Source organism: Magallana gigas, chromosome 10, assembly GCF_963853765.1.
Source record: "Magallana gigas chromosome 10, xbMagGiga1.1, whole genome shotgun sequence".
Taxonomy (NCBI): Eukaryota; Metazoa; Mollusca; class Bivalvia; order Ostreida; family Ostreidae; genus Magallana; species Magallana gigas.
In genome coordinates, this window is record NC_088862.1 from 166,843 (window position 1) to 181,682 (window position 14,840).

Below are 14,840 nucleotides of genomic sequence, written 5' to 3' on the forward strand. Positions count from 1 at the left end.
TACAATATTGCATCCTTTCAGACTATACAATATTGTGTGATATTATATATCATGTGATACAAAAATAATCCTGTAATATATAATACAACAATATGTTATTGCTACATATAACATTATATCAAAGTATGATATTATATAATAAAAAAAAATAATATGGTACTGTGTCATGTTATATACTTTGTATCCTATCACACAATCAACAAGAGGCCGATAGGCCTTAACGGTCACCTGAGTAGCATCTTAATAAATACACAAACTTGTCGAGGAGTCTCATATATGCATTAAACTGGGTTTCATTCTGGAGTAGAAAAATTATAAATATGTTATGACGACCACCTCCCTGCCTAAAATCTTTCAAAAAGAACTATGAAACCTTAAATTTTGGCGAAAAACTTAAAGATCTGGTCTACAAAATCATGAATTCAGTTTTCCTTTCAGGTGTGTGGTAGTAAAGCAGATAATTTTTCAACATGATATGCATTAACACCTGAACATCCATTTTGGCCCTGCCCTAAAACCCATATCAAGGGGACATGAAATTTAAAATTTTAGTAGAGGACTACCTGGTAAACATAATTATGAAGTCATTTACTCATAAAGATGTGTGAGAATAGAGAAGAAGATTTTGAAACATTCTATGCATTAACACTATATTGCCATATTGCCCTCCCCCCCCCCCCATTGTCCTGTACCACAGGGGCCATGAATTTCATAATTAAGGTAGAGGAGTTAGTGGACATCATAACTATGTATTCAGTTTTTTGCAACACCCACATGTTTGGAAGTAAAGAAGATATTTTACGATTTAATACATATTTACTATATTGCGATATTGGCCCAACCCTAGAGCCTGAACCTAACACATGGGTCATGAATTTCACAATTTAGGTAGAGGGCTTCATGAACATCATAATCATGCATTTAGTTTTTAACAAATATATATGGGAGTAGAGAAGAAGATTTTCTACGATTTAATACATTTTTACTATATGGCCATATTGCCCCAACCCTAGAGCCTGAACCCTTGACCCAGGGGCCATAACTTTCACAATTTTGGTAGAGGGCTTCATGAACATCATAATCATCAAGCATTCAGTTTATAACAATATATATATATATATATATATATATATATATATATATATATATATATATATATATATATATATATATATATATATATGGGAGTAGAGAGGAAGTTTTTAAAGATTTGATACATTTTTACTATATGGCCATCTTGGCCCCACCCGAGAACCTGAACCCCTGACCAAAGGGCAATAAATTTTGCAATTTTGGTAGAGGGCTTTATTGACATTATAATCATGCATTTAGTTTATAACAAATATATATGGCAGTAGAGAAGAAGAATTTCTAAGATTTAATACTTTTTTGCATATTTTGCCCTACTTATGGTGCCCCGGGGGTGGTAGAACCACGAATTTCACAATTCAGATTTTCACTTACCATAAAAATGCCTCACACCAAAAATAGTAACAATTGGCCTTGTAGTTTTCAAGAAGTTAAAAATGTAAAATTGTTAACGTACGACGCCCGACGACGGACGAAAACGGATAGCAATAGGTCACCTGAATTGACTCAGGTGACCTAAAAATCATGATAAAAATATAAATACTGTGGAATCATTGGATTTCGAGGTGGCTCAATTTTCGCGGAATTCGTGGGTACCTCTCATCCATCAATTAAAATCCCCCACGAATTAATAAATCAGTGTAATAAAGACATATTTCCTCTGTAGGTTTCAGAGAATACACGAAATTACGTCCCCACAAACCTGTAAAATTTCAGCAATCCACTAAAATTGGCCCCAACGAAAATTAATGATTCCACAGAAGTATCATATGATACAAATATTATATCACACAATACATCGCAATATTGTAACATATGATATTTTATTGCATGATATGATTTCATGATATAAAACCTGATTTTGTATCATCTGATATTTTTTTTATAATATTGTTTGATATTTGAAACCTAAGATATTGAGTCATATGATACAATATAATTTAATACAATATTACGAGGGTTGATCCAAAAGTAATGTCACAGATGCGATAAAATCGAGAAAGATCGGCGTAAAGTGATAAAAATTTGTGCTTTAAGATGTCTACCTATTTCAATTCAAATCTAAAATTTTTAATGCATTGTGATAATTATTTCTGAAGATAATATTTTGTGTAGAGCGTGAGGCGAGGATAGTCGCCGCACGCTAGCGACGTCAATTCTAGATCATTGACCTTCTGGTAGAATTTCATAATTAAGTACTCTATACAAATTGGCCACGATGCTCTAAACACATTTTCTTTATCATTGTTTTAATTATGTAACTAATTACTGTTTTTGTAATCGATGAAATAGTATATTGGATTATTTAATGTGCGATCACTTTGTCGAGGTCTCTTCAAGAAGTCATAATGTAGCTTTATATGTACAGTGTAATATATACCATTTTTGAAAAGTTTTCTCGTTATGTCACAAATGAGATAATTTTATTACTATGCCCTGAAAATTGCTGAATCACACCGGAAACAATTATATTGCCCTCCCGGAAACAGTTTGTTTCACATGAAATAGTTATATTGCCCTCCCGAAACTGTAATATCACCATCGCGTGCAAGATTCAATGAGCCAGTTGCTATGCAAACGTAATCAGATCCGCGAATTTCCAACACGTCTGCGGTTTGTTCATCTAAATTCAGATGAACTCGGTAGTTAAATTAATGAAAAAATTCGGCAAATACGACAAAAGTGATAAACTCAAGCGTGAGTGTTTTAAAAACATTTGCCTCTGCCTTGTGAATTAAATAAATATGTTGATAACCCGAGTTTGATTTGTTTAAAAATGTTATATAACATATATTACATGTCTTCTCGGGCGACACTACCAGAATATTTGTCCCTCGGTGACAGAAAAGCCCTGGAGTGTTATGTCGCCCTCTGCCTTCGGCATCGGGCGACATAACACTCCAGGGCTTTCCTGTCACCTCGGGGCAAATATTCTGGTATGTCGCCCTCGAAGCCATGTAATATATGTATAATAGCTCATTATGCAAGAACATATCCTTAACTTTCCTTCAGAGTGTATGTCTTCTTTCTATATAATTTATATATTAAAATAACACATGCTCTTATTAGATGTTGGAACCACGCTATAGGTACTCTGTTCACTAGCTCTCAATATTAGGTTGATATGTCAATTCCAGCACATTTTTGTGATTTCTGTCCATCAAAGCAAAAAATGCATCGTATCACTATTCGCATGTCCAGCTTTTTTATTCCTTGATCTAAAGAAAAAGGCAGTGCGTAGATATCTGAAATGCACGGTAGGGTTCCCTATTTTTTTAAAACAGTTTGAAAAAAGTCTATTTTATATCTGTTTCAAAACATTTTGTTGTTTGGACCTTTTTTTTAAATTTTGAAGCTTGTAATTTTTTTTTAAAAATACAAACCTTAAAAAAGACGTATGTTCATGACGCGGCGATGGCACGTATATATCATGATATAAACATCAATATCTTGTTCAGTGTTCAACGAAATTCAATCAAAATTTTAATTCGAATTAGAATGTTGATAAGGAAAATTTTGATGTATCATTTTATACAATACAACGCCAGTAAAAAGCACAATGCATAGTGTGACATTACTTTTGGAACAACCCTTGTATCATATGATACAATACTATATAAGAACATAATGTGATACAATACTCATATATTACTCAATACTCAATATTATACAACATCATATATACAACATTCCATTATACAATATCGTATCATAATATACAATATTATTATATCTTTTTGAATCTTTTTTTTTATCTTTAATTACAGTTAATAAATTGTTTATTCTTTCTCGTTAAAAATGTTCCCGTGCTATTTCCCATGGTTAAAAGTCATCGAAACTATTCCCCGGCTACATTCGAATTCTCTCCTGTTTAAACTTGGAACACCTCTTACGTAATCCGATCGCTACCTTAAATTCAAAGTTTGACTTTATTTTGTTCAGACGATAGCAAGTTTTTATCTCCCTCTTGACAACAACTATTTCCCTCAGATTTCGAGTCGTGAAAAAGTTGCAGTCTTAGGGGACAATAAACTTGCTGTCATCCTCATAGCGAGTAATTAAGTTTATATTATATATGATAATATTATGATACAACATCATAATATACAAAAAGTTTGATACAATATCACATTGTATCATGTTTTTACAATATAATATCATATGATATAATACTGTTTCATATCATACAATAGTGTATCATATCATACAATACTGTATTATAAAAACATGTTTTATCATTTAACAACAAACGCATCTATCAAGCAAGTTTGAGTTAGGAAGGAGTTTTTAATCATCGTTTATAATGGAAATAAGGCTCTGTATCTATGCTACCTCTGCAATTCCTTTATAATATAAGTAAATCTACAATGCAAATTTGAAATAGTACTATTATCTATTAAACATGTAGCATGTTACAGCAGAACTTCATCATCTTGTCTGTGGAGTGCATCAGCATCATTAGATGCATCACCCATGCAAGTTTGGTGAAGTTCAGACCAGTTATAACTACGATATAATCATCAGAGGGCACTTGTTTCAGACTTTAACCAGCTATTAAAACTTTAACCTCCTCCAACATCTGAAACCTATGACTCAGATTCAGCATTGAAGCCTGTCAAGTGTATCGGTATCATAGGACGCACCATCCATGCAAGTTTGGTGATGTTAGGACCATCATTAACTTAGAAACGGCATTCAAAAGGCACCAGCACCAGTATCTTTAACCTGCTCAAAAACCTACTCCAGCAGATGAAATTCATGGCCTAAAAATAGCATTCAAGTCTCTCAAGTCCATAAGTAAGTCCAGATGCATCATTCATGTAAGTTTGATGAAGATAGGACAAGTATTAACTTAGATACAGGACATGCGATAACAACCTTAACCAGGTTCGGATGCCGACACTGACGCCGGGGGGTATAGCATAAGCCCCCCCCCCCCTTCCCCCGTCTCGGTGAGCTTAAAGGTTTAACCCATCTTTAGAGTATTAAATACAAAATATCTAAACAATATAGTAGACTATCTTGTTTAAAATTATTTATATTTTTTTCTTCATATATCATAAGCTGAGCATTGAGTTTTCAAAAAATAAAAATAAATTATTATTAGGGCTTTTCTACTTTAGGTCGAAAAGACCTATTGTTTTCGTCTTTTTTTATTATTATTGTCAACAGGATTTGTGTCAGCGATTTTTTGAAAACGGAAAAGAATATTGAAATAATTATGCAACTGTCATCGAGCAATTGTTGATGACACGCGTATGTAAGGTTTTGGACTTCCGGTTTCGTTTCTTTCGGTTTTTACAAGAAAATTGAATGAAACACAATATCTTGCTTACCGTTAAGGGCCAACGTTCAAAACAGCCCTTTAGCTGTATATTTTTATTTTTCTTCCGATTTTTAAGACTTTTTCAGTTTATTGTTAAGAATAAAGAGTACAATCTTAAAATTATGACTCCTTATAGGGGTTTGAAAGGCCTAAAAATGAAAATTTGTTTATATTTCAAAATTTTATTAAAAAAGAGTTATCTAGCTTTGCATAAAGAAAAGAGAGCATATATACTGTTGGCATACGAAGTTTTGTGTCCGAGGTATTTAAAATGATTTAAAAAAATATTTTTCTGGAAAATAAAAGTATAGCTACATGCAAAGTTCTGGAGTTATCTTTCTTTTGACATTGCACTACTCATAAGTTCCTATTTAAGCAACTGAATATACCAAGGCGTTCAAAAACTTTGGAAATAGATGAGAGATGAATTTTGTTACATTTTAAATAAAAGAGGAAATATGGGGCTGTCGAAAAGCTCTCACTTTTTGTTGAAAACAGATCTAGTTATTAGTATTTTTTTATTGTAAAACTTTTACATATTCACATACCAAAGTATAAAAATTACGGATACACATAGATGAAAAAATGACAATAACAAACTTTGAACCATCTAAAATATCCATAAAACGAAATAAACATTCAAAGCAGAGCAACACGGACCTCTTAAAAGATAAAAGTAGGATCAGGTGCCTAGGAGGAGTGAGCATCCTTTGCTGACCGGTTGCAATGTACACATGTACATTACTACATTTATAATATTTGTTTGATACTTACATCCAATATTTAGATATAAAGTATATATATACATATACATATTACTCTTCAGAAGAGTTACATTGTAATTTGGACAAGTAGTGGTGCTGGTTAGAATGGTTTTCCTTTTAGAAAAAAAAGGAAAATTAAAAAAAAAACAAAAACAATAAGAGACAGGAATATTAAGTAGAGAATATAGATGGTGATGAATTTTCCAAACGGTGGAATATATCTTTCCAATAGGAATCAAACAAATGATAATTACATTTTTTCAGAAGCAGAGGGTTTTCTATAGACAGTCATCTGTTTATAAATTTCTTAATATTATTTACATTTATCCTTGATATTTTCATTTTACTTTGCAGTTGTGTGAAAAAAAATGATTAAATTCTTATTTTCATGATTATTCATCGTAATGTGTTAATTAACAGGGTTATATTATTTCAAGATACTAAAAATGTATTTTTTGCATTTGAAAAGAAATGGTCTTGTTATATATTTAACAGCTTAAGCGCACCTTTATTTCATTCCCCAATTTGAGAAGGTTTGTTGACATGGACAACGTCTACATCATAGCACAATTAAGGTAGTATGGGACACTTTCATATTATGAAGTACTTTCGATAAAAAGACCTGCAAAAATCTGCAAGTGATGAGTTTAATTGATTTAATTTATTACAACATTAATATTGATTGGTGTCCCATATCACTTTAAATCACTTTTGGGAGTGATTAATATAAACGTGAACACAAAACTGCTTTTTGTTGAAAAACAAAATTCAAATACCCATAAACGCTTTTACCTCTTTTGCGCACGATAAGTAGAAGACAGGAAATATACATTATGATGATAAGTACTCCAAGAAGCGTCACAGGTAAGATCCAGTCATGCCATTTATTTGTTGTTGTTACAGGATGATTTGGAAATCTGCCATTTTTTATCTTTCTGCTTAGAAAACAAAGAACAAAAGAAAAAACCTCAATTCCAAATCCATCATTTAAAGCCTTTTTAAAGCCATATTCCTTTAGATTTACATTGATTATGATTAATAACATACCAATGGATAATAATACAAGAACAATGACGACCAGAAAATACGGGAAATCTTTAATATGACATCAACAAAAATAAGTCATCAATAATGCTTACAAATAAAGTAATTCGCGATTGTTATCTGTATGAACACATTACACTACATCAAAATTATCTCTGCGCGCAACATTGTAATAACAAAAGTCAGAGAAAGTGAAATATAATTAACTGACTGATCGCGATGCACTTGTCGATTTAATGTCATTCTCTTAAATTTAACACATTTAATGAATAGGGGAGGTGGATCGATCATGGTAATCTGCATTTCATTGATAAACGTAGCACATTCTGCAAACAATTATTATACCTTTAAATCTTATTATTATGGTTATTTTGACCCGTGGGTAATCAATTTTTACAGCATGTACAATGTTTTTAGAGTGTTTTAAGTACAAACTCGATATGTTTGACATTGGGATGCCTATCTAGTATATGGGTTTATACGTCTAACTATGTTTAGAATCGATATGGGTTTATACCTTTCACTATTTTTAGAATCGGTAGTGCCTTTAAGCAAAAAAATCCCTATACTTGCAGATTGTATGTACATTTATTGGGACATTTTAAATTAGAATGCTTGACACATGTCAGAAAAGAGGATTTGCAATTTTAAAAAGCAAGTGTCAAAATTGAATTATCATTTGAAGAAAAGAATTGAAACTGTTTGATGTACACCCTTTCCAAAACTGAGAAATCCCTACTTTTATTTTCAGTTTTAAATACAGATGCATTTTGCCGGAAAACGAATCTGACTTCAAACCACGAAATTTTCACAGGAAAGAGACAATTTAATGAGCTTTCATTCAAGAGGTCCCTCGTTGCTAAAAGGAAATTAGGAATGGAGCTATGAACCCTCACGTTAACATTACCGCCTATGGAAATGCATTAGTGGACTATACCCATATAAATCCACTTCTTAAGACTTAGCAGAACATAATGATATTTTGAATGTAAATTAAGGGAACGTTCTATCTATAATAAAAGCTGCTGCTGCAATTGAACCTGTAAAATAAATTCATATACCAACGAAGTTGATGGCGCCCGATGGCCCCAGGAATTTTTTTATCTTAGATTTGCGATAAACTGGGAACATTTTAAATGTCTCTACACTGCATGTTGAAATGTAGTAAGTTTCTGGCTAGAATTTATTTCACTTGAATCCAACAGATTAAAATATGAAGACATTCAGCGCTGCTCTAAATCAATTTCAGAAACTTGATAAACTTGAATATACCGGTATACCATTGAGATGTCTATGCAAATAATCGTGCATTACGTATCCTGACAGCAAACCAATGTGATAGAGTGAAAATCATTTTTTAAGTTTATCAAATAATGTTTATTATTGGATGGTTACCTTCTACAATGCTGCTCAGCAAGAAAGCATCCATTTTCAATAGAGGTACAGCTCGCATCTGTACAAAAAGTATGATTGTATAAGGTTGTATAATACAATTTTAAAAAGTTACATAAATGCTTAATATACTTTTGTAAAACAAATGTATAAATGTTTACATAAACCCATATCGAGAGACATGTTTTGTTTTTAATTTAATGCATTCAATTAATTTAAAAGCGAAGGTCTCTATATGGTATGAATTTACATGACTTTTTCATGGAATAAATGACAAATAAAAGGTTCACTTGCTACTCATTTACTAGAAAAATTTCAAAACAAACCCTCCGGGAATTACCGACCCGAGATATTGGTTTCTATACTATCTTCGTTCAAGTGAACTTTCGTACCCCATTTGGGATATACTGTACATTATCTCGTGTCTAATTTGAATTAAATATACTGATGCACATAAGTAGATCTGGTACGATGGTCAATATGTCTTTTTTGCTACGGTTTGGATTAAAAATATACATTCCATAAGTTTATTTATCCATTTATCTAACAAGTTGCTAATAGTTGGTTTAAGCTGATCAAAGTACAAAAATAGGCACCTTCACACAGATATATAAACTCTTTGATATCATTACAGCCGATTGCACACCTAAAACTTATGACCGACGCGTTGTGGTTTTCAATTTTGAGCTTTTATGTCTTGTTTTACGTATATTTTCTACGTTGAAAATAATGCATTTTTCTTGGATGTTTGATGTTAATTCTTTTTGGCTTGGGAGAAGTGCTTTAGGCACGAGCGTTTGTTTACAAAAACGTTACACAAGTGCTTGAAAATCAATCCCCTTCCTCAAAAGCTGAGATCAAAAATTCAAGTGAGCTGGTATTTTTATAAAAGTGGACAAATCAGGCATTTTTTTCATTTCATAAAGAATAAAGAACCTGTCGCTGACAGAAAGCCCCTAAAACGAAGGGGAATCTGGGAATTATTTTGTCTCAGATATATTCGAAAAGAATGGTGTTTTCAGACCTGCACGACTTACGCTCAAACAGTTTATAAGAGACAAAAGACGTATTAGGACATCCAGACTCAAAATGGCTGCAGTTGTATGAATCCACTAATGAGTACTGTTTGAATAAAAATAAACAAATACCTGAAATTAAAAAAAAATTGTTTCGCATAATATTTTCACTTGACATTTGGATAAATCAAATAGAACGTTTTAACATAAATTATTTGTATAAATGGATCATTTTGGGTTATCAATAGTTCCATAGTTATTTTGGAAACTTTTTGCAATTTTTTTTCTTCCCAAAAAATGAAACTATCAACATATATGAATATACCGGGCACGTTTCTCTGCTTAAGGGTGTCTGAAGTAATAACTGCTGTTCATCCATGTAAAAACAAATGCTTGTTACATATTAACTAAATATCAAAACTGTGTCATTCTTTTAAAAAACCGAAACATAATTATTAACTCTTTTTATATTTGGAATGAAAAAACAAAAAAAAAGTCATAACTACTGTAGTAATGGTGTTTACCTTCCTGTATCAAAACAAAAGGAGATTTATAGCAAAACTCTAACAGTTCTGTGAAATCATCGTTCGGTAAACACATGTATCCATTATCATCAGTACAGTTGATGGCAGACGACCTATTGTTCCACTCTGTCTGATTTCTAGGACAGAATTTTGTTGAATAAACGGGAAAATCATAGCCGTCTAACTTTCTCTAAAATTATCAATATGCACAGTTGATTGTTTGATAAAATAATTGAACGAATGGGTTTTGGATAAGAGCATGTCTCACACTTGGGAAATGTAAGCACAATGTCATCTAAGAATAAGATTTTTACGACATTGTAATTATTTTTGTTCAGTTTGCATCATGGATGTTGTTAAAAATTTACTTTTGACACATATTTCATTTTAGTAAATACTTAAAACATTTTCATCATTGTGCTGTTAAATATTAATTGCAGAATAATACTACTTTTAAAAGTAGTATATTATAATTAATGAACTTGATGTTCGATTATTAAAAAAAGAAAAAATAGCTTAAGTCTTTACGGTCTTAACAATATGTTCAATGAATATCATTATTTTAATAGTTGATTTGTAAAATCTCATACGTAATTATTAAAAATTGATACTTACGCACTCGTAAGGAATGAAACAAAAAACGAGGACCGTTGCAGTTAAAATATACAAGGTTGGTTGAAGTTTCATCGTGTTTCCTTTACAGGACCCTTCCTTAAAAGACCTGCCTGATTCTGAAATATTAAATAATGGTTCTTTAATTTAGCCAAGGTTTTCTGGAGGAATTATGTTTTGAATTGATAGAGATATTTTAACCTTTATGTGATTATCTTAAAAGGTGTTTGTGACATGCAAGTATTGCTTTGCGTATTAAAATTGTAATGGTGGGAAAATTACCATTGTCTATACAGAAAAGTCGATTTTTAATTTTAAGATGTAATTATGATTTGCTTGTCCCCCTTTTTTAAATATATTTATTTTTAAAAAGAATTGGTATTAATATAGTGCCATGAATTATCCAGAAAAAATGGCGAGAAAAAAGCGGTTTATGAGATGCCATAATACATGCATCATAGGGTAGAATCTTAGCTTTTCATTACTATTTTTCTTTTTTCGATATCCATCATACTTTTTTTATAAACAGAGATTACAATATGACATTGTTTTGATGAAAAAAATGTAGAAAGACGTCATTTTTGTTAAGTAACGTCATTAAATGATAAAACTAAGTAAAACTTGAATGTAATAAAATAAACAAAAACAAAATAAAATTATCTTGTAGACATCATAATTAATTTATGTAAATAAAGAGGTATAGCGCACTTAATATACGATTTGGCCTCAAATATAGCCTTTTGTAAACATCGGAAATTTTCAATATCATTCATTATTTAGTTTAAATATATTAAAAGAAACGCAAATTACACATTCACCATGCTCTAAGAATCTTAATTATCTTACACGACAACCTAAAAATATTCAGGTTTTGGTGGGATATATAGAAAAGTAGTTAGTTTACGATAAAAATTGGGTATTTGACTATTTGAACCACTCTAAAACAAAAACATCAGATTAAATGTGTGTTCCACAGGTATTGTAGTACACGTTTTAATTGAATTAGTTTTGGTTTAACGTGGTCCTCGTACTGACAATTTGACAAATATTTCAATTAGTGTCTTTTCTATTACAATCATGTATACAGCCATATACATTAAAAATGCATCCGCTGAAAATGTTAGAATGCGTGGCCTAGTGGTAACGCGGAGGTCTTTTTTATTTTGTTGTCGCTGGATCGAATCCACTAAGTAGTAATTTTTTTTTCACCTAAATTGAAACATGAACAGAATAGAGAGGTTAAGTTACATGTATCTATTCCTCTGGTTTTTTTTTTAATTATCTTGTTTAATTCAGACTAAGTATGAGCACACCCAACATATATTGATATCTTCATTAACACTATACATGTACTCTATTTACACTTAGATCCGTTGCATTTTGCTTGAACTTATCACGGTATAGAATATCAACTACTTTCTATGACAAATCAGTTGTTACAGACACCATTATAAAATCAGTACAGTGTATCCAGGTTTCGAAAATCATATTGCGACAGCTAGGTACCTGAAGCTAGTTTTAGTAACATGTACTTTCCGCCCAAACACAGGTGTAGGCGAAATAATGGGAAAATAACATACCTCTTTATTGATGAAAATACCATGACAAGCTTATTTACAATAAAGTTTAAATTATAGGGACCAGTGCTGAAGGTCAATATAACGGCAGTACATTTAAATATGTCGGTGTCTTGAAAGTTCTTTTTTCTGCAATTTGAAACTGCATGAAGTAATACTGATAATGCGCAGTGTACAGCTGAGGATAAATCATTGTTATTAAAAATAAATATATAAATATGACAGATATACGGTAATTGAAATTGATAGAGATATATGTAATTTCAAATTTTGATGCATTACAGTCTGTGTACATTATTTTCATGATTATTTTACTTGTTTCAAGGCTTCAATATTTTCACCCAATCCTGGCGCTTTACAGCAGTTAGATGCCAGGATTCAGTTCTTTGAAACGTTTTATTTTCCCATTTTCCCGTGGGCTCACCGTACGCTCATGTGCGCTCACTGTGCGTTCACTTGCGCTCCCCTTCATTCCCGCTCATCGTTCACAAAGCGTCCACCGTGCGTTCACAAAGCGTTCGCCTTGCGCTCACCGTTCGTTCAGTGTTCACTTATTGTTTAGTCAGATAATATCATATTTAGGCTTATAACAACACATACATGTAGTTTATTAGGGTCTTCCGTTTCCAACGGAAGACCCTCTTGTTATTCTTCGGTTTCTTTTTATTATTATTATTAGGGTCTTCCGTTTCCAACGGAAGACCCTCTTGTTATTCTATTGTTTCTTTTTATTATTATTTTTTTTCTTTTTCTTTATTTTTCTGACTTTTTTAAAGCTTAATATCTCAAAAAGTTTTTAACAGATTTACATGAAACTTTCAGGGATTATGTAGCAATATTGTGCCTCAAAGATGTTAAATTTTTACTTACGACGTCATATCCGTTTTTACGTTACGTCAATTTTTAAATTTTAAAAAAGTGATTTTGTCCAGGGCGTTTTTCAAAAACGCTATAAGATAGAGACTAGGAATTTTCTGTGTTGAAGCATTGATCGTTTTTATTTGGACATAAGGCTGGAATTTAGTTTCCGTCACTTCCGGTCCAAACCGGAAGCGTTTTAAAAATTTTGAATTTTCGAATTTTTCGTTTCAATTTCAAATGTTTATGAGGTTTGTAGAATTGGTTATGCTGAATACGAAACTGAAATTCGTTTGAAAATCGGACGATGCATTACAGAGATATCGGGGTTTAAAAAATGATTTTTTTCGGAAATTTCGATTCCGCATCCTTGGTTTAAAAAATAGCGTAATGTTCAAAGTAAATTTAACTCGTACCAAAAATAATTGTTAAGTCGTTCCTGAACACATTCGGAATTTTTTTGTTCAGTCGTTCTTCAAATTGGAAAGGTTTTTGTTAAGTCGTACTTAAAATCATTCGTATTTTGTTAAGTCGTACCAGGAATATTCGATTTTTTTCATCTTTTTATTTTAGTTACTCTTGTTATTGGTTTAAGAGCTCTGCTTCTTACAGGAACTTCCAGCTTTACTTCTAACATTAACGGAAGACCCACTCGTTGCTTTGCAACGAGCTTTGCTCTAATTAGGGTTTTCCGTTTTTCAACGGAAAACCCTTCTGTTATTCTACTGTTTCTTATTATTATTTTTTTTTTTTATCCGCAAATTTTGTGTAGGCCATTTCTCGTACATTTGTTGTCTGATTGTTATGAAACTTTCAGGGTATGTAGACAATGTTAATATCTCGAGACGTTTTTTTCAAATTTTTAAAATTTACTTCCGATTATGAGTTATTGCCCTTTAATTGAAAATTTGGGGGTCTTTTGTCCAGAGTTGATCTCGGGAACTACAAAAGATAGTTGCATGAAATTTAGCAGGATTGTTGGTAACATTTTATAGTTTTGCTGGCATGAAAATTTTGGCAAAATGTGTTTTAGTTTTTAAGCTATTTGCCGGTAAAGTTTAAGGTTTTGGGGGGTCTGAAATTTTGTTGCTTTTTGTATAATAACCTTAAAACTAAAAATAATTTGTTAATACATATAGAACAAAAGTTGTTTAGAATAACGAGAGCTTTCATTTAAAATTAAGAAAAAAGGGCTGGCCCCTGTAATTAGGGGTCAGCAGCTCATACACGTATTTTTCTACTAGCAAAAATCGTTATCATTTTATGAAAAAAAATTAATTCAGTTATTGTTAATATATTAAATAATGTCATTTGGTATCAAATTTAAAAAGTTCTGTGCCCTATTTTTTTCAAATTTCATAAAACAAATATGTGTGAATCGTAACGTTACATGAACGAGTTAATTTGTCTACATAGACACACAAGCGAACAAATGTCATTTTAAGGCCCAGGCATTTACTGCATTACGTTGTGTTGCGTCTTAGATAAATAGTTGTGATTCAATTTCATTTTTTTCATCTATATCATTTATGAATTCAATGAACACACAATCATTTAATATTTATTCGTTTGATGAGATATCGGCGCTTCTGATTGGTCGAAAATTTTCTTTGATACCTGCATCAATAAAATTTTTG

At 31.6% G+C, this 14,840-nt stretch overlaps 1 protein-coding gene across 2 annotated transcripts in view; it reads right to left on the reverse strand.

The window, feature by feature from the left end:
- The window catches only part of LOC105328308 (uncharacterized), a 49,865-nt gene that overhangs the window by 10,413 nt on the left and 24,612 nt on the right, over positions 1–14,840 (reverse strand). Inside the window, exons 3-7 of one of the 2 annotated variants that reach the window (XM_066073013.1) lie at positions 10,772–10,887; positions 10,157–10,346; positions 9,654–9,764; positions 8,620–8,677; positions 6,973–7,115 (exon numbers count right to left, since the gene is read on the reverse strand). In XM_066073013.1, the coding sequence (XP_065929085.1) occupies positions 6,973–7,115; positions 8,620–8,677; positions 9,654–9,764; positions 10,157–10,346; positions 10,772–10,843 (574 nt within the window). In that variant the 5' untranslated portion in view covers positions 10,844–10,887. Of the gene's footprint in view, positions 1–6,972; positions 7,119–8,619; positions 8,678–9,653; positions 9,765–10,156; positions 10,347–10,771; positions 10,888–14,840 lie in introns of both variants that reach the window. The other variant, XM_066073012.1, reaches the window with a different exon arrangement.